Source organism: Hydractinia symbiolongicarpus, chromosome 9 (genome assembly GCF_029227915.1).
Source record: "Hydractinia symbiolongicarpus strain clone_291-10 chromosome 9, HSymV2.1, whole genome shotgun sequence".
Classification (NCBI taxonomy): domain Eukaryota; kingdom Metazoa; phylum Cnidaria; class Hydrozoa; order Anthoathecata; family Hydractiniidae; genus Hydractinia; species Hydractinia symbiolongicarpus.
Window position 1 is genome coordinate 22,993,651 of NC_079883.1, and position 18,757 is coordinate 23,012,407.

Below are 18,757 nucleotides of genomic sequence, written 5' to 3' on the forward strand. Positions count from 1 at the left end.
ATGTGGCATAAAGCCCACAAATGGTGCCAACACAACGTGAATACAAAAACATTGCTAATGATACTAGAGCTTTAAAATACATCAAAATGTGAAGAGGTCTAACTATTGTGCATCAATGGTTGTTTCTGATCGAAAAAAAAGTTCTCAGGCCATGTAAAAAAGAGGCTGAGTGTACTTTTCTTTTAAGCACCAAAAAAAATTAGCATTATTATTCTAGACAAAAATTAAAGCGAAATGAGTCTAGTATTGTTGTTTCAGTTTGCGTTTTACCTGTGTTGTGTACCCTTCTTAATACTTTGCTTTGATTCGAATTGTTGGCGTATAACACAGGACGCACGATAACACAACCGCAAAATTACAAAAAAAGTCCTTGGTTACTAACAAATAGATAAAATGATGCAAAATTGAAAAGCCAAGCAAAAATCTACTCCCAAATAATAAGCGATATTTAACGACCTGGTTTTTATTAGCACATTCTAAATAACATTTCATCCAATTTCCTTATATTTTACCTTTACGATTCATATTGTGGATATTACATGTATAGTTTGTGATTATAGCTAAAAACTATAATGCAGCTAAAAAGGAAAATCTCAAAAATTACCCCTTTTAAAAACAAGATGGCATGTCAGCTACGGTTCTGTGAAATTCAAGTTTATGGGATAGTCAACTAATACCTTCATTACAAGCTCGTGAGCTTGTATTAAAACGCAAATGTGTCCCACAAGAATGGAAATTTTGTCTCTCTGAGCACCGAAACGGGAGTAGTCGTGTGTTCGAATCTCATTTTGGTAATTATTTTTACTTTTTTTTTTTTTTACTGTTATATAAGATAAGTGTTCAAAATCATTTTTTAACTAACTGGTAAAGTAAAAGTGTCTCCATCAAAGTTTACAAAGGTGAATGTAAGCAGACTTAAGGTCTCCCAAATGCCTGGAAAGTAGTCTGCAAAATTTCCACAACATTACGTAAGAGAGAAACGAAGACAACCATCAACTTTCTGCATTCCTCTTCTGGGCTTCAAATTCGAGGAGTTTTCCGTTCAAAAAGATATCACAAATCAATTTTGAAAAAATAACTGCATAGTGCGTAACAACTATTATAGCCTAAAAATTGGTCGGTAAAAAATTTAGTCACCTAGCCAAAATTTGGTCACTTTTTGCCGACTTTTTTTTTTACCGATAAGGTATCTGAATAGTATAATATGTCGTTTCTAACTTCGTAACAGAAATCACAATCTGATTGATAGCTTTTTGTAAACTTTATTCGCGAGGTTGTTTACGCATATCATACGCCTTGTTGTGTTCTTGTTGTGTTGAGAGAGGGATATATTCAAAGTTGATAACACTTATTAATATAGAAACGGTAATAAAAGCCAGGTCACCACGTGATACGACCGTGCAAAACACATGACGCTTTTGAGTGCTGTTGCGGTTCTGAAGAACAGAGGTTGTTGTTTGCTCTGTAGCTTAATTTGAAAAGTGAAAGTGAGACAGTTTAAAAAGTTGTTTCGTTATACTTATATATTGTATATTTTATTCTATTCTTCACAGCAAGGACAAAAAAGAGATGGCTTACTTCTACCTCCAGAATAAATTTATCAAGGCACTGTTAATTTTTGTAACTGTTATATCAGCCCATGGTTTCATGAGATATCTCAGGTAAACTATATATATATATATATACGATTGTGCTGTGTGAGTATTAGAAGTTGTCCTAAATTTCCAAAAAAGATTTAACTCAGCGCCTTATGTTTCATGAGATTTATATTATTGGATTATCTTTGGTAAATTACCTTGTCAATTGTCAAAAAGTTCAGTGTTTGAAAATACAACTTAAATTTTTACAAAGTGTGTTCACACTTCAACAGAATGTTTATAGCAGTAGGTATCTCTTATAATAATACAAGAACTGTGTGTGTCTGAATTTTGTAACAGATTAAGTAGACGTGTTAATTTTCCTTTGATGTCTTATTTGTTAACTGCCTAGACATTACGACACAACATCCAATGCATTTGGGCTGACATCCATTTATTAAAAAATATTAGTAAAGCTATTGCACTTTCATGTTTGAGGTCTAATATCTTAAAAACAGATGGAAAGAACAGAGGTTGTCTTCTAAATGGGTAACTAGGGCCTACTTGGGACCAGATTATATAAGTTCCCCACAACTTAGTCAACTCATCCATTACAACAGACAAGTTGATGATATCATTAAAAAGCCTATGTCTACTTTCTCAATGCAAAATCAAAACATCACTTCACAACTCATACAGCCAGTTAATTGTGTTGTTCTTGTGGGGCAGTATGTCTTGGCTCATCTCTTCTCTACCAATTGAATTATTTTGTGTAAATGGTCAGCTAAGTAGAAATTAATCCCTCATTATTTTATTAGTTTATTCATGTGTTGAAATAAATATATTTCACAGAATAAAATATGTTTCACTATCATAAATATAGTTTTAGCAAAAGTTTATCACTTGAAACATATAAGTATTATGTGTATTTAAATTTATTATGAAATTTTTCTTGTGTTATTTTTTGTATTAAAACATTTTGAAGGATGGCAGGTGCTTTAATTCACTAGTTTAAAAATTAAAGTTTAAATGATTATGCACAATGAAATGTACTTGAAGGGATTTTGTGAAAGCAAAACAAAAACAGTCTCAAAGCTTTTATTTCTTTACCTGTTTGTGCAAATTCTTGGAAGTTATTTTTTTACAAGGATGTTTTTCTACTTAAATTTAGCTTGTCTTCTTCATTGCTCAAACCTTACAATAAATTAAAATCACTCTGAGAAGACATAGAATCTTTGTCCATTGTTATGTATGCCGTGTGACGTCACAAATCAACAAAATATGTACAAATCAAGTTGGCTTTTGTTTGATAACGGCGGTGACCATTAATTTAATTATCCATTTTTTGGGACAAAATTTAGACACAACTAAAAAAAATTATGTTGTTTTTGTGATATGTAAGAATGTTTTAATTATAAAAAAACATTTGGGTTTTTTCGTTAGTTCTTCTGTAAAAAAACGTTTTTGTGAAATATTTGAAAGACCATTTACTCCTTTGCAATAAAGCCTTGAGATTGGCAGATATCTTTCCATATAAACTTTTAACCTAAAAGTTAAGGTTGCACATTTCTACTTCATTCCAATGATTGTGTCCTTTTCTTGATTTTCACCTCATTGTAATGACAACTTCAAAAATCAGGAAAGGCAGATATATTCTAACGGTTAAGGCATAATACCAGACTTTCTGTTAAGTATCTGGATTCATATTAGTTGTAAGATCCATGCTAATGACTAGAAACACAAATCCAAATAATGTATAGCAATATGTATATTTTAAATGTTTAGATGATTGGGTTTGAAGGTTGTTGACGACGTCATCAACCCATTGATTTCAAAACAGGACTCTATTTTGATCCCTAGTAGTTTTAGTTGCCTATATGTCAGTTAAAAAATTGCCAAATAACAAAAGTAAGTTAATGTCAGGAAATTTGTTTTGAGAATTGTTATGAACCCTAACATTCTTCATCATCATCATCATCATCATTCTTGGCTTAACGTCCGTTTTCCATGATAGCATGGGTTGGACGGGGTATATTAATGACCCTCTTCCAATCTGATCTAGACTGTGTTAGATCTAAACTCAACTTCCTCTCTATCAAGTCTGTCCTTATAACCTCCTGCCAAGTCTTTCTCGGTCTGCCTCTGGGCTTTGCCCCAGGAACTATCAAGTCTCTACACTTTCTTACCCAATTATCCTCCTCCATTCTTTCCAAGTGCCCCAGCCAATTCAATCTTCTTATCTGGATAACATCTTTAATTCTACGGAGACTTAGCCTGCTTCTTAGCTCATCTGAACTCTTTCTGTCTCTCAGACTGGCATTACACATCCACCTAACCATTCTCATATCATTCCTTTCTAAACGGTCAAGATCTTCCTGCTTCACTGCCCATGTCTCACTACCGTACAACATAACACTTCTTACACAGGCCTCATACAACCTACCTTTTACCTTAATTGACAGGACTCTGCTAGTCAATAAAGGAAGTAACTCTCTAAACTTTTTCCAAGCAGAACCTATCCTGCAAGTAACACTTCTTCCAACACCCCTTCACTGCCCAACATATCACCTAAGTAACAGAAGTTCTTAACTATCTCTAACGAGCCACTGTTGTACATCATTAAAGCTGGAAATACTTCATTCTCTATAATCTCACCTTTGCAACGCTTGCATACAAACTGTATGTCAGCTCTTAACCTTCCACTAATACTACTGCACTTCTTATGTACCCAATGCTTGCAAGTCTGACAAAAAATTGAGTTACTACCAACCCCTTTCCTGCAAACTCCACAAGGCCACTTTCCAACTACAAGGTCACACTTGGCTGCAATGCTACTTATCATGACTTTAGACTTTGCTGTGTTTACCTTCAGCCCTTTCTCTTCTAGTCCTTTCTTCCACTTCTCAAACTTTTCAACTAATTCTTCCATCGACTCTGCTACGAGAACCAAATCATCTGCATACAATAACTCCCATGGACAACCTGTTCTGAACTCCATCGACAGCGCTTCTAAGACTAGAATAAACAACAAAGGACTAAGTACAGAACCCTGATGTACACCAACATTTACACTAAATTCATCACTAAGTGAATCGTTAATCCTGACACGACTTCTAGCATTGCTGTACATAGACTGTACCATCGTAACTAGCCACTCATCCACACCTAATTTTCTCATAGCCCACCAAATAACTTTACGTGGCACTCTATCAAAAGCTTTCTCTAAATCTACAAAGGCAAAATAGAGATTCTTTCTCTTTCCTAAATACTTTTCCTGAAGCTGTCTGAGTAAAAATATTGCATCTGTAGTGCCACGCCCTGGAACAAAACCAAATTGCATCTTATCTATATCAATTCTTTCTCTAAGTAACTTATCAATCACTCTTTCAATAACTTTCATTACTTGATCAACCAACTTCAAACCTCTATAGTTACCCCTTTCTAATGCATCACCCTTTCCCTTGAAACAATTCACTATTACACTCGACTGCCACTCACTCGGAATAGCACCATCCTTTATAATCTGGTTAGCAAGACTTGTAATAAGCTCAACTCCGATATATCCAGATGCTTTTACCATCTCTGCAACAATACCTGATACTCCTGCAGCCTTGCCAATCTTCAATTTTCTAATAGCCTCCACTACCCATTCTGTCTTGATCTGGATAGCTGGCCCTTCTACGACATCATCATCAGACAAATTATCCTCGTCCCAATCAAACTCAGTGTTAAGCAACCTCTGATAATGATTCTTCCAAGCTACCCTTTTCTCCTCCTCTGTGCTAGCCAAAACACCTTCATCATTACGTATACACTTCTCACCTACAATATTTCGATTAGTCTTCTTCATTTGCTTTGCTATCTTGAATACCTCATTGTGCTGGTCTTCCCTTCTTAACACATCTGCAAATCTGTTTCTCTCTGCTTCTGATTTTGCCTTATACACTGCTGTACGAGCGCGACGCTTAGCTTCTAAGTAAATATTTTTACTACCACCTGACTTCCACTCTTTCCAAAGTTTCCTCTTTTCCTTTATACACTGGTCAACCTCATTATTCCACCACCAGGTCTGTCTATGTCTAGCTGGTCCTTTCGTCCACCGACAGGTATCATCAGAAGCTTCTAGAAGACAATTCTTCAAAGTAGTCCAAGTACTTTCAACATTGTCACTATCACATTGACTATTGTAGGCTAACTGCTGAACTTTTGCACTAAATTGTCTTGCTACAATCTCTTCCTTCAGCTTCCAGACTTTTCGACGGGGCCTGTACTTTCCCTTGGCTTCTTTAACACTCTTCAAGATAATATCACAAACCAGCAACCTATGCTGGGAAACACACTCTTCCCCCGATATAACTTTCACGTCCTTCACCACTTTCTTGTCTGACTTTCTAACCAGGAAGTAATCTATCTGTGTCTTACAACCACCTGACTCATATGTTATCAGCCTACTCTGTCTTTTACTGAATGATGTGTTGCAAACCACCATGTCCGTTGCCATTCCAAACTCAAGCAATCTCTCCCCTTCCTTATTTCTGCTCCCAAATCCATAGCCTCCATGCACACCTCTATAACCTTCAGATGACTTCCCAACATGACCATTAAAGTCGCCGCCCACCATGACAAGTTCAGTGTCTCCAAACTTTGATGTGACTGCTATTAACTCATCATAAAACTTATCTTTATCTTCCTCACTGTGTCCACACTGTGGAGCATAAACTGACAGAAAAGTGACAATCCTATTACCTATTAAAAACTTTATCACTATAATACGACTATTAACACGCATGACATCTATTACTTTTTCTACCCACTTCTCTGCAACGAATATGCCAACTCCTCCATATCCATCACTATTACCAATCCAAAAAAGCTTATACCTTGCCCTCCTACCTTCCATAAATCTCACTGAAGCTCCTCTCCACCTAACTTCCTGAACACAACACATATCAACAGATCTACGTTCTAACATTTCAACTACTTCACCTGCTCTACCTCTCAGAGTACCAACATTTACACTAGCCATCCTCAACCTAGTGTTATCTACCTTGTGATGTGATAGCTAGGTAACGGTCTGACGATGCTCACATCTGACATATGTCCTACCGTGCGTGACACCTTCACTCCTTAGAGTTCCAGCCCCGTTTACGCAGTTTGTCTGATCAACTATTCTTACGGCCATTAATAAAGAGTTTTGGCAGTGTTTTACAGCTGGATGCCCTTCCTAGCGCCAACTGTTCACAGACCGGACTGGGTGTTTTTTAAACTGACACCATCACTATGTGGCATTTCATGGGACTTCCACAATCGCCCCTTTAAACTAAGGTATGGTGGAGGACGTTCAACTCCTCTCTTGTCTCTTAAGGAGACCCTTCACAACAAAAAATGATGCAGAAATCTTGCATTAAAATCCATTTGTTTTTTGCTAAATGAAAAACATGCTTATCTGGGGGTGTTTAGAAGATCTGTTTAATAAGGCTGCCACAATGATTCTTATAAGATCTGAAAATGTATTTTTATGTATAGTGATTGGGAAAATGACAGACCAACATGCACCCATACACACCAGGAACCCTGGGATTATTTTATGCTGGTGATGCAATGGCCACAAGCTCAGTGTGAAATAGCTAATGTAAGTGAAATAATACCCTATTAATTGATTAGGACAGAAACTGGGACATATTTGTTTTTTGGTAATTCGAAATTTGAAATTGCTAAGTTAATAAAATAACTAAACATGTAAAATTAATCGTGAAAAGAAGTCGTGGAAATTTAAATGTGAAAAAAGGAAAACATTGTCGTTCAATCAGTAATATCTCCTTTTGTTTGAGCTAGAACTCCATTTGCATTATTAGAAATAAATGACCAGATACTGCCAACATTGAGTACAAAAATTAAAAAGTGTAGTACTTTTAACACTTACATACCATGTTGCAGTGCTATATTTAGGCATGGTGAATATGTATGTATTTAGGCACTGTGAATATGTATCAAGTTTCAAGGTATAAACCTAATTTTATCTGGAAGACTGACTTAAAATTGATCGCATTTAAGGTTACTGGCCAGCACGAGTGTGTTATTCCCCCAGTGGTGAAAGGTTGGACCATTCATGGTTTATGGCCATCTGGCGAAAGCAAAGATTATCCATTCTGTTGTCATTTGTGGCATTTTGATGTCAATAAAATACAGGTTTCATTTTTTTTTTTTTTTTTTGCATTATCTTTTTAAGATGTAGTACTGTTTCCTCTCTATTTGACGCCCTTGGCGTTTAATTAATTTTCCAGATTTTAGGGTGTGCGTTAATTAGAGAGTGGGCATTTATTAAAAACAATTGAAAGTTTCAAGTAATAGGAAATCTTCTTAAGAAAATCATTTAAAAAATCTTAGATTTCTACAAAATCATCCTCTTCCCCGTCTGTTTTGATCTATTATGTTGAATTCAATATTTGCTTCTTTAATATCGGAGTCTGTTGCAAATGGATCCTCATCGAGGCTCTGGTCTTTCAACAGAGTCATTTGATCGAACTTGTTGTACCCGCAAAGTATGATTGTTACACATATTGCAAAAGAACTGCGGTGGTATTAGATGAAGAACTGTACAAGCAAAAACAAAAAAATATATGAAACTACAGAACGTTTCCTTGCTTTTCTTGATTTGAAATTTTTTTAACTGTCTACTTATCACTAGAAATATATATATGAATATACTAAACATTTACACACTTCATCCAAATAATTAGAGAGGTGCGCTTAATAGGGAAAAGGCATTTAATATGGTTTTTGATGTTTTAGGGTAAGGAAGTGTAGGGACTTGATAGTTCCTGGGGCAAAGTCCAGAGTCAGACCGAGAAAAACTGGGCAGGAGGTTAGAAGGACAGACTTGATACAGAGGAAGTTGAGTTTAGATCTAACACAGTCTATATCAGATTGGAAGAGGGTCATTAATATACCCTGTCCAACCCATGCTACCATGGAAAACGAAAGTTAAGCCGAGAATGATGAATGATGATGAGGGTGGGCGTTTATTGGGGAGGGGTGTGAAATAAAGAGTGGGAGTTAAATAGAAAGAATATATACAGTACACATATATGAAGTGGAATATACATAATATAAATTGTAAATTGTTTTTAGGACCTTCTGCCAAATTTGGAGAAATATTGGCCTAACGTGTATGCTGATACTGAAGATGATTCTTTTTGGTAATTATAATTTTATGTTAATTGAAAAAAAATATAAAATTTTTTTTATAAATATCAGTTAAATGCCTTATCTTATTAAATGATGAACTCAGGCTTTGATATGCTCAAATGTGTCACAAGGTAGAACTTGGAAAACCTAGAGAAAGGAACGTTTTTGAAAAGCAAATGCTAATGGGAATATAATTTGTTTTTTACCTACAAGTATCTTCCTAATTCTCTATTCAAATTTCTGAAAATAGTAAAAATCACAATTTTGCATTGCCCACCAAACTCTCTCTTTCTGTGGAATATCTACGAATAAGCTGTTAAATTTCGCTTTACAAAATTTTACATATAAATTTCGCTTATACAAAATTTTACAAACATATATTTTAAAACACAGGTGTTTCAACTTGGTAATATAATCCAAAAAAAAAATTGCTTTGAAATAGAAGAGCTGTCTGCTGATAAAAAGAACGTATCCTACCTTTCTGTGATTCATTCAACTTTTTTTCTAGGCGACACGAGTATGAGAAGCATGGTACATGTGCAGCTAGTGTAGCTGGTTTTGAAGATGAACACTCATATTTCCAACAAACATTGACTCTTCGATCTTTATATACACCTATGACGTATGTATCTTTCAAAATTTGACATGATAAGGATGCATGTTTTTAAGCTAGAACGAATTCACATACATATTTTTTATATATAAAAAAAACCGTTTTTTGACCTGGGGCTCAATTTTCTTAGTAAAATAGCTGAATTTAGGCTTAAATTTTATTAAATTTTTTTTTAATTTTTCTTCCTATATTTTCTTTGTTTTGAAACATCTTTTGTATTTATGAAGTCTTTTGTTATCTCTAGGATAAATCTTGTTATGATGTGTATTTGACTGAAATAAAACTTGATTGTGTTGTGTTTTGAAATTATGGTGATTTAGTGTCTGTCAATGTAAATATCAAGGTCTCCAAAATTTGGATCTTACGTAACGTGGCTTGTGATTTTCTTAAGATTTGGAGGAAAAGAAACGTGTACTTGTGACACCACTCGTTTTTATTTACTCGTACTCTAATCATTTTAAAAATCCTGCACAAGACCTGAAATGTTGGGTTAAGGCTTGGTACATTTTTCTCACCTTTGTTGAAAATATGCTGTTACAACCTTTAGTGTTCTTGAGAAGAATGGTATAACTCCTAGCACTGACCCTTATAAGGTATTTTTTATTTTTACCTTGTTGCTTTTGTTTATTTCTTTTTAAATATATTACCAAAGAAATGGTGTGCATTGGTGTGCAATGATACTTAGGTAAAACTATTATTAATTCTTATACTGCTTTTAGCTTTCTGACATTGTGAATGTGATTGATAGTGCTTATGGTGTGAAAACGTGTGTTGAATGTGGGTACATTAAGGTATGTTAGTATTTTTTTATTTACTGTAAATTTTGTTATTAAAGTTCTAGTGTAATTTTGAAGCTGTCCATACACATATAAATGAAAGTGGAAGTAAACCAAAAGATCGATCTGTAAAGCCAGTTATGTAATAACAAAAAGTAAAGTAGACTAGTCTTAGTATGCTAAAAAACTGCTCAGTACCTTCCTTATTCGTACAAATTTTGGCAAGCATTAAATATGGCGATTTTTGCAATTTTGGTCTAAAATCGCCAAATTAAGTGCTCCCCAAATTTTTTTCGTCTATAGCCAAATTAAATGCTCGCTAAGTTTAACATTTTTCATCTTTTGCCAAATTTAATGCATAAAAATTCAACTCTTTTTTTTGTCTTTTCTATTCCTTAAAGCTTTTAAGATAAAATTTCTAAGCTATATAAAAAATAAAAGAGTCAAATTCAAAACGGCCATCGCCAAATTAAATGCTCGCCAAAAAAATCAATTTGGTCAATCGCCAAATTAAATGCTCGCCAAAATTTGTAGGAATAAGGTATATAATACTAGTCGAATTTATTTGTAGGAATCACAGACACAGTTACTCAGTGGATTATATGTTTGCTTGACGAAAGATCTTCAACTGAAGAATTGTACTGATTGTGAACATGCATGCTATGATGATGAGGATGTGTATTATCATCCACTACATATGTGATTTTTTAAACATGATTTTATGTATGATGGAAGGCTTTTAATAAACGTTTATTGCACTCAGCCCTGTAGGACAGTGTGTATTAAAACGCAAACCCAGTTTTTTGTTGAAACAAAAAATTGACTAACTCGTGTTTTTTTTACGTGGAACTCTCGGCTAAAACTGCGAAAATAACGCAACGAGCGAAAATAAGTAAATTTTCGTGTTTCGTTACATAGATACGCTAAAAGGAATTTTTCGAGAATTGTCTTTGTGTTATATTACTTATTGAAAAATTGACATAGGTAGGTTATGGTAGTTGCGTCAACATAAGTCGCCAGCAAAGTTGTTAAGCTGCAGGGTTGAGTGTTAACCAAATGGGTTTTCTTGTTGGGGGTTCTTAAAAAAAAACATCTAAGTTTCGAAAGCCTTGTTTTAAAAAAAGTTGATAGAAATTTAACGTTTAATCAGAGTTTTACCTTTTCATTGGCAATTTTTTGCAGGACTTTTTAAAAGGTGCTTGGGCAAATATGTTGTATTTAGAAATTTAAATGTACCAAAAAAGGACTTACGTGTTATTCCAATGTTTATTGATATAATGATGTGTCTGTTTCATACCAGCCACAGAGCCATTACTTTAGCGTCTCTATAATAACTTTCGTTATGCAGTGAAGATGGAATTTACTCGACTTTTTTCTGAGTTATTGTAATTTTTATAAACAACTAATTGGTTTATAATCTTAGCAATTTATTTTTTACTTTTATATACAAGAAATGTTTTGTGTTACTCAGTGTTTTTGTTGTAGTTGACCCTACTAAGAGAAGCTCAACTTAATGTATTGGAAGTTTGTGATTGCTGCAAATGCTCTGTTTACCTTTATCATACAACTTTTTGGATTTTCAAAGTACGAGGATTAATCCAAAAGTAATATCACAATTTGTATTTCGTCAACAACGGAACAAAGTACCCGGATTGCAGATCATGGCTGACCTGCTTGTCTTGATGAGCTATCCCTAAACCTGCATTTTTCAAATACAGATGTCGACTACTTTCGGCCTTTATCCGTGAAGATATTTCGAAGTAATTCAAAACTTTGGATTAAATAATTGAATTTGGCAGAGAAGTGGAAGGGAGCAAGACATGACTGTATGATTAAAAATGTCACACTGAGGGGCGTTCTCCACGAGTACACTACCTAGTGTTAGTATTTTCACCTCAAAGTATTTGAAGTTAATAAAGTAATATGTGAATATACATTTGACACTCGGTATCTCGAACTTTCAGGGAACCGGCGAAAATGGTTGAGATAGCGGATAGTCGAGATATCTAGCGTCGAACGTCTTTAAAGTTCGAGATACCCGTACCTGTTTACGACAGTTTACGTTCTTAATTAAATTGTTTAGCCGAAAACGAGGAACAGAAAAAGGACAGCATATGCATTTCTCAGCCAATGTTTTACCTCGAGCTTCCACTCGGTGGCCATTTTTGAAATAAGAAGGGTTTCATAATTCCCAAATTGTGCACATTCAAAAGTCTCTTTTACGTATCGATCGAAGTTTTTTTAAATCGAAATTTTTGTTCGAAAAATAAGTGTAAGGGTCGATAAAGTGATAAAATGAGCAAAATGAACCAATAAATATTATAAAACGTAGTTTTGCGTACAAGAGGAATGGCCGAAGGGACCGGAAGAAAGTTCAAGGAAGATATCGAGCGTCGACTGTACAAAATTATAATTTTCAATCCCTGTACAGCATTTTAAATTGCCCAAAAGTATACCACTCAAATCATGTCGCACACGCAAATTTTGAGTATATGTTATATATATTTGAGTATATATTTTGTGTATATATCTCGTGTACATTTTTAAAAAGGTTTTATCGGATTTATCTGAATTCCCAGTTATAATACTATAATCTAGGAGGGATCCTCCTTCTTAAATTAAAGACTTTTGATACTTTTTTATGTGGTTTTACATTTAGAATGTCCCAAATGAGTCGTTGTCGTCCCTACAGGACATTTGATGCATTTGTTTATCCCAATGTTCTTCTTGTATGTACCCTTCATGCAAGGAGTGCAGCCATACCATTTCTCGTCTAATTGGTAACCTGGTAAACATGTTTCGCAGTAGTATCCATGTAATCGTGAAGTAGAACCAGTTGGACATGCTTTGCAAGGATCCTTTCCACTAGCTAACATATCTATCTTTTGATCAAAGTACTTGTCTTTTTGATGACAACAACTCGTATTCGTCTGAGGTTGCTTCATGGTCTGTATGTATGCCACATTTTTACTTTTCCAACAGAACTCGACTTTTGCTTTTAAATAAAACATAGTTGTCGAACGAGGAATTATCTTCTTCACTGGGGAGTCGAGCACGATTTTCCAATTCGCCGTCAAAAGAGGATAAAGAGGACCCTTTAGAGATCCCTGATTGTTTAGACAGATCGGTTTGAGATACTTTTTACAGTATGGAATGTTGTAAGGGTGGTCTATACGTTGGCTGCAATGTCCACCTTGGTTTTCGTTGTATGTTGATGTAATCTGCAGACCATCTTGGAATTTAAACAAACGATTATTTAATTTGTTTTCCAGTAGAGATAACGTTGTATGCACGCGATATTTGTGAACACTGTATGATGGTGGAAGAAATACATCTAAGCTCTTCAAGAAGAAAGGACCTTGTTCTTTCTCACTCGGTATAATCCAACCGTGTTCTACCAACCATTGACTTCCAGGAATTTGAAATGTGGAACTTCCACCGTTCTTATCAGTTTCGTTTAAAAGGGTTACCAAATTAACTGCCCCTTGTATAGGATTGATGTTGCTACTCTCTGATACTTTGGTAGGTATGGAGACAAATGCAGATCTTGTATGGCACGTGTTGCAATCACACATGTCCTTGTCTTGGTTGTAATGAATGAGAAGCGCTGGATCATTATCCGGATTTGCTCTCATTTTCTTGCATACTTGATCTTCTTTCCCATGATTCATATAAAAAATGTAATCACACAAATTTTGAATGAGCATGACTTTATGAAATCTAAGCAACAATAGAGATCGCCATTGCGTTATGTTTCTCTCCAACTGATTTTGTAGGTTTGTATTCAATACATGCACTAAGCTTTCTGCACCACCCTCAGCAATACTGGCCCTTGCAATTGTTGCAAAGGTATTGAGAATCTGTTGTTGGACTTCAGCAAGCTTAACGTACATTATTTTCACTTGTTCTAGTTTAGATTTAATTCTTGGACATCTACCTTCTGTAGCTTCTTTCAACGCCTGATTGAATCCCAGAACAGATTGTGGATTGAGAAGTAAATCACACGACATATCCACGAGATGTTTCATTGCAGAAGCATAGTCCGCCAACTGAGCATCACTTACAACTGGTGCAAATGTAGAATATGCTTCTAAGAACTTATGGCTGTCTTCTTTTTGGAGTTTAAAATCTTTTGTTGAATTGAATGTGCTTTCAATTTTCCTGTAGACATCTTTATTTTTGTTTGTATTCGCAACAACCACTGTTGCCACGCTTTCCATTCGTGGCAACGCCCTTCCCAACGCAAGTTTAAGGTGTTTATTAGTTACAACATGCTTTTGGATTTCAACAATGGCACTTCCTATAGAAGAAGGATCTCTAAAAAGCCATGTTAGCGGATTCACTTGTAGTACAACTTGCAAAGTAAAATGCGATACAAGTGAAGATTGATCAATTTTTATCTGTTTGAAGACTGAATTTATAATGAATGCCAGATCATCTTGAACCTGCTTTTGAATTTTTTGGATGTTGTAGATTGCCATGTTCAAAGTGACATGAGCCGACTTCAAATCGACTTTTGCCTTTTCTTTATCAAACACTGCTAAATTTTGAAAATATTCTGCTAACTCTTTTTGCGTCTTTCCGAACCTATCTCCTAATTTCGTTATATCGTTATGGACATCGGCAAACTTTTTAGCAAAGAAATTATGTTGCAAGAGACCACGATAATTTATTCTGGTCTGCAAATTAGCGATTGTGTATTTGTTGTTTTCATTACCCATATATGACATGGCCTCTGTTAAGAAAGAATGAAGCGCACAATAGTCTTTTGGTTTATCCGTACCAGTGCAATTCCAGTGACCGCACGAAGATTGAAATGCTTTCATCGTATTGTTTAAAGCTTCTCTAATATCATCACTTGTTCCAGAAAACTTTAAATTTTTAAACACTTCTAACAATTCTTGTGAACTACAGCCTTGACAACGGACTTGCGCGATACTTTTAGATGGACAGCTTCCTAGCAACGTATGTTTGCAGTCAGTTATGTCACTTTCATTACCCCTGCATCGAACATTAGTCATAATAAATCTTTGTACTGTGGAATGCGGGTTTGACAGCGTGGATTGCATCGATTGGAAGCCTTCCCCGAAGAGTTGCTTGCAGACAACGTTTGAGTTTAATGCATTCCAACCGTCATTGCAAACGGGAGACTCGCTGATATAAACATTTCCCTGATAGTTTAGAATTCCTTGTCGTAATTCTGTTGTCTGAGGATCCAAACATGTGACTCCTGCAACATTTGTTGAAAAGCAAAAGTTTGGAATAACATGTTGACATTCTCCAAGATGCTTTTCTGTCCCATTACATTTGACGTTGGTCATCAGAAACTTAAGCATTGTTGTTCCCCACTTGCCTGACCTCCAGGCCGTTGCTTTTGTGGCTTCTGAATATCCAAGCGTTCGACATACTACCTTTGCATTGTTGTCGTTCCAGTTCTGATCACAAACTGGCCTGCCAAGAACGTACACGTTTCCACAAGCTCTCCTCTGTCCAACTAAAAAGCAAATTTCTCTCGTAATCTTTGTTCCATAATCTAAGATTTATTTTATTCATAAAGAATAAAAAATAAAAAGGGATCCTCACATGTTCTGCATCCCAATAAAGAAGTGGTTTTAATGATTATCTGTGCAGTGTTCTTATCCGTGATCTTGCATCCTCTTTCGTCCTCCCACCATCCACAATCATTATCACCATCACATCTGAATCTTTCATAAATACATTTTCTCCTTGGTGCGCACCAGAACTTGCCAGGTTTGCATGGAGTTTTACAGTGCTTAGTTCCTATCAACACAGAAGCACATTCTGTAGGACCATTCATAAACTCACATGTACATGATCGCTGTTCCCTAAAAAAATAAGATTTGTCTCGTTTTATTGACAAGTTGAAACACGTAAGTGATGACGATAGTTGATCCTTTAAAAGTCAATACTGTGAACACAATCGATTTTTAATGTCTGGGGCAAATGGTTTGGAAGATTCAAATATTAAAAATTGATTAAATGGAGCACTTTAGATTCCTGGTAAAACAACCAGACAATTTTTTATAGTATCAAAGCATTTAAAGTGTAGCTGAAAAAACAAGATTTTGAGGCTGGGAAAATCGACTAATATTGTCCTCGAATAAATATTGCTATCTGAATTCCACATTTGTAACGGGAAATGGGACTGTGTGAACGGAGTTTTTGCGTAAAATTCAAAAACAATCAAAACACTCGAACAATCAGATTAAATAGACAGTAGTACAGTATTAAAAATAAATAAATTGTTGCTATAATTGTAGAAAAGAAGTGTAAACAAAAAAAAAAAGTTTTTGCGTACCTTATGGAAACCTCGCACAAAGTGGTATCTACCCATCCCCAACCTCTTTTTGCGGCATGTTCTTGTAACTCAGTTACAGCACATGAAGTTTCTTCGCAGCATTCGTGACGTAGCGATCTTGCAGCCGAAGAAGAATCAAGAAATGACAAAGCGTTTTTTGAAGCAAGAAATATATCACGTGATCCAACTTGATTTTTATTTTTAACCTAAAAAGTCATGAAAAGTAGCTAAATGTTTAATTCTTTGAGTCTTTCATAACATCAAAACTTACGTTTTTTGAGTTTTACAGGTTGTCAAGCTTCCCGTATCATACTTGCGTAATACTCTACACCTTCAAATAGTGCTTTGTGTGAGTGTGACCACACCACGCGTAGATATTATACTCTTTGACTCGTCCAACCTCGTCACCAGTGTTTCCTTCCCATTTTTTTAAACGTAAAGGCATCCAAAAAATAAAAAAAAGCCTGAGAATGACATTTTCACTTACCTCTTTGAAGGATGTCACAAGTAAAACCGAAGATAGAATCCAACTTATAATATACATGTTGCGAACGTCCTGTTCAATTCTTCTAGTGAGTTTTCCAACCAAGAATTTTTTCATTGTATATGTTTACTCAATTGTTAGTTTTTTGTTTAGTTCACCTGACAGCTGTTTTGTTGAATTTCCGCGCCCGAAGGCGTAGGAAATTCTTTAAAACCGTCGTTTTTTTCTTTCGGAGCATTTTTTGAGAAAAAATCGACCCTGGGATTTCACGTTCCTCTGAGAGGAGGATAGTATTGGTATAACTGACTAACTAACCCTGTCCCAAATGGTCAATTGAACGTCACAGATTAAAACTTCGTACCCAAGCTTCCTAAGTACTGGGAAATCATCTAAATGATGTTGCAGGCCAAAATTGGACAAAATTTGGCACACTTAACAAAAAAAGCATGCTGAACATCATGATGGTGACATCAAAATTTTGATTTCTTGTTACCTAAATGTCATTTTAGGCCAAAATTGGTCCAAAAATAAAAGCTACATTATTTTCAACAAAATTTGGCACAGTTAACAAATAAAGTATGCTAGAAATGATGATGATACAAAAGTTTGATTTTTTGTCACCTAAATGTCATTTCAGGCCAAAATTTGTCCAAAAATTAAAACTACTTTATTTTCGACAAAAATTGGCACAGTTAATAAAAAAAGTATGCTGAAAATGTTGGTCACATCAAATTTTTGATTTTTTGTCAACTAAATGCCGTTTAAGACCATAAACGTCTCAATCGCAAGACATTCAACCATGAATGATAGGTATTTTGTTAGCAATTTCTTTTAAAATGTGAGTTTATTATGACACGTTTCGTTTTGTTTGCGTTTGTTGTAAGATATAATGTCACTTGTGTGCTTTATCTTCAGAGCTTCATGTACCAAGCCTCTTCGAATGTTTGACACGATAACACAACGAATTAGCAGGTTGTCATCAAATATTTTTGTAGCGAGCGGAAATTCTTAGAGCCCCCAGGGCTTCTTGTTTCGTTTATTACAGGAAAGCTGCTCTTGAATGATTGATAGTTTTTGCAACCTTTGTCAATTCGGTATTATGGAGTCCACACTTCCATCATATCGCGTATTTCGTTCTTATAACCTTCTCTTTATAAAGAGATTATTGCATGAACCAAGAATGAATAAACAGTAAAGGGTAACATGCACGATTTTAAAACTAAAAGATTCACATTCCATGTTGGCTTAAATACTGACTATGACTGTCTTTCAATAAAAAAGCATTTTGTAATCTGTAGATTCTAGAAACTTACCTTCATTGCATATGTTGACAGCCTACTTCGTACCCACACCATTAGAAGCCTAATTTAACGCACTTAATGGTCGACGCGGAGAACCATCCTAGGTATCATGTTGCAACCATATGAAATGCTTCATTTTTTTCTTCGTGGCTTCAAAAAGAAAAACGAACACTTTATTTTGTTTACGCAGCACTCATTCACAACTCGGGATAGAATTTTGGGATATAGAGCGCGATCAGGATTTGTTACGCTCAAACGAGAGACTTCGATCTATTCGTTAACCATGGTTAACCTAATGCTCAACGCCTTGTATCAGGTTCAAGAGACTGGATACCTTATAAAAAAGAAAGAAATAAAACAACCTAGTCAAAATTGTCATATAGTCGAAATGCAAAAAGTGTTTTTTGTCAAAATTACATCTGATACACTGTTCCATTTAACTTCCAACCAAGGGGTCTGCCGCGTTTTTGAAGGCACCAGGTTCATCCTCATAGCACAA

The 18,757-nt window shown here is 35.2% G+C and overlaps 3 protein-coding genes across 4 annotated transcripts in view; 1 reads left to right on the forward strand and 2 right to left on the reverse strand.

The window, feature by feature from the left end:
• The window catches only part of LOC130657698 (son of sevenless homolog 1-like), a 37,185-nt gene extending 27,924 nt beyond the window's left edge, over positions 1-9,261 (reverse strand). Inside the window, exon 1 of the mRNA XM_057460706.1 lies at positions 9,243-9,261. The gene's annotated coding sequence lies outside the window, so the exon portion shown is untranslated. The remainder of the gene's footprint in view (positions 1-9,242) is intronic.
• LOC130657700 (ribonuclease Oy-like) lies at positions 1,310-11,620 on the forward strand. Of its 2 annotated transcripts, XM_057460709.1 has the most exons (9): positions 1,310-1,449; positions 1,554-1,661; positions 7,104-7,209; positions 7,632-7,766; positions 8,709-8,776; positions 9,274-9,387; positions 9,926-9,971; positions 10,098-10,169; positions 10,726-11,620. In XM_057460709.1, the coding sequence occupies exons 2-9, from the start codon at positions 1,570-1,572 to the stop codon at positions 10,855-10,857; spliced, it is 765 nt and encodes a 254-aa protein (XP_057316692.1). In that variant the 5' UTR covers positions 1,310-1,449; positions 1,554-1,569; the 3' UTR covers positions 10,858-11,620. The 2 variants fall into 2 exon arrangements, with proteins under 2 accessions (XP_057316692.1, XP_057316691.1); XM_057460708.1 differs by lacking the exon at positions 1,310-1,449 and having other exon boundaries at positions 1,456-1,661.
• An 873-nt stretch (positions 11,621-12,493) lies between these two features.
• LOC130657699 (uncharacterized) lies at positions 12,494-17,438 on the reverse strand. Its single transcript, XM_057460707.1, has 4 exons — positions 16,961-17,438; positions 16,474-16,679; positions 15,738-16,000; positions 12,494-15,648 (listed from the first exon to the last, which is right to left on the reverse strand). Exons 1-4 carry the CDS (start codon positions 17,072-17,074, stop codon positions 12,794-12,796), a joined length of 3,438 nt encoding a protein of 1,145 aa, XP_057316690.1. The 5' UTR covers positions 17,075-17,438; the 3' UTR covers positions 12,494-12,793.
• Positions 17,439-18,757: the final 1,319 nt, after the last annotated feature.

Bases quoted from the DNA above. Each gene is read 5' to 3' on its own strand.
- LOC130657700 (XM_057460709.1), top strand. From the start codon at position 1,570: ATGGCTTACTTCTACCTCCAGAATAAATTTATCAAGGCACTGTTAATT. The intron at 8,777-9,273 runs GTAATTATAATT...CTTTTTTTCTAG, and splicing joins ACTGAAGATGATTCTTTTTG to GCGACACGAGTATGAGAAGC. The intron at 9,388-9,925 runs GTATGTATCTTT...TACAACCTTTAG, and splicing joins TCTTTATATACACCTATGAC to TGTTCTTGAGAAGAATGGTA.
- LOC130657699 (XM_057460707.1), bottom strand. From the start codon at position 17,074: ATGAAAAAATTCTTGGTTGGAAAACTCACTAGAAGAATTGAACAGGAC. The intron at 16,680-16,960 runs GTAAGTGAAAAT...ATGACTTTTTAG, and splicing joins TTGTGACATCCTTCAAAGAG to GTTAAAAATAAAAATCAAGT. The intron at 16,001-16,473 runs GTACGCAAAAAC...TTATTTTTTTAG, and splicing joins TTGTGCGAGGTTTCCATAAG to GGAACAGCGATCATGTACAT.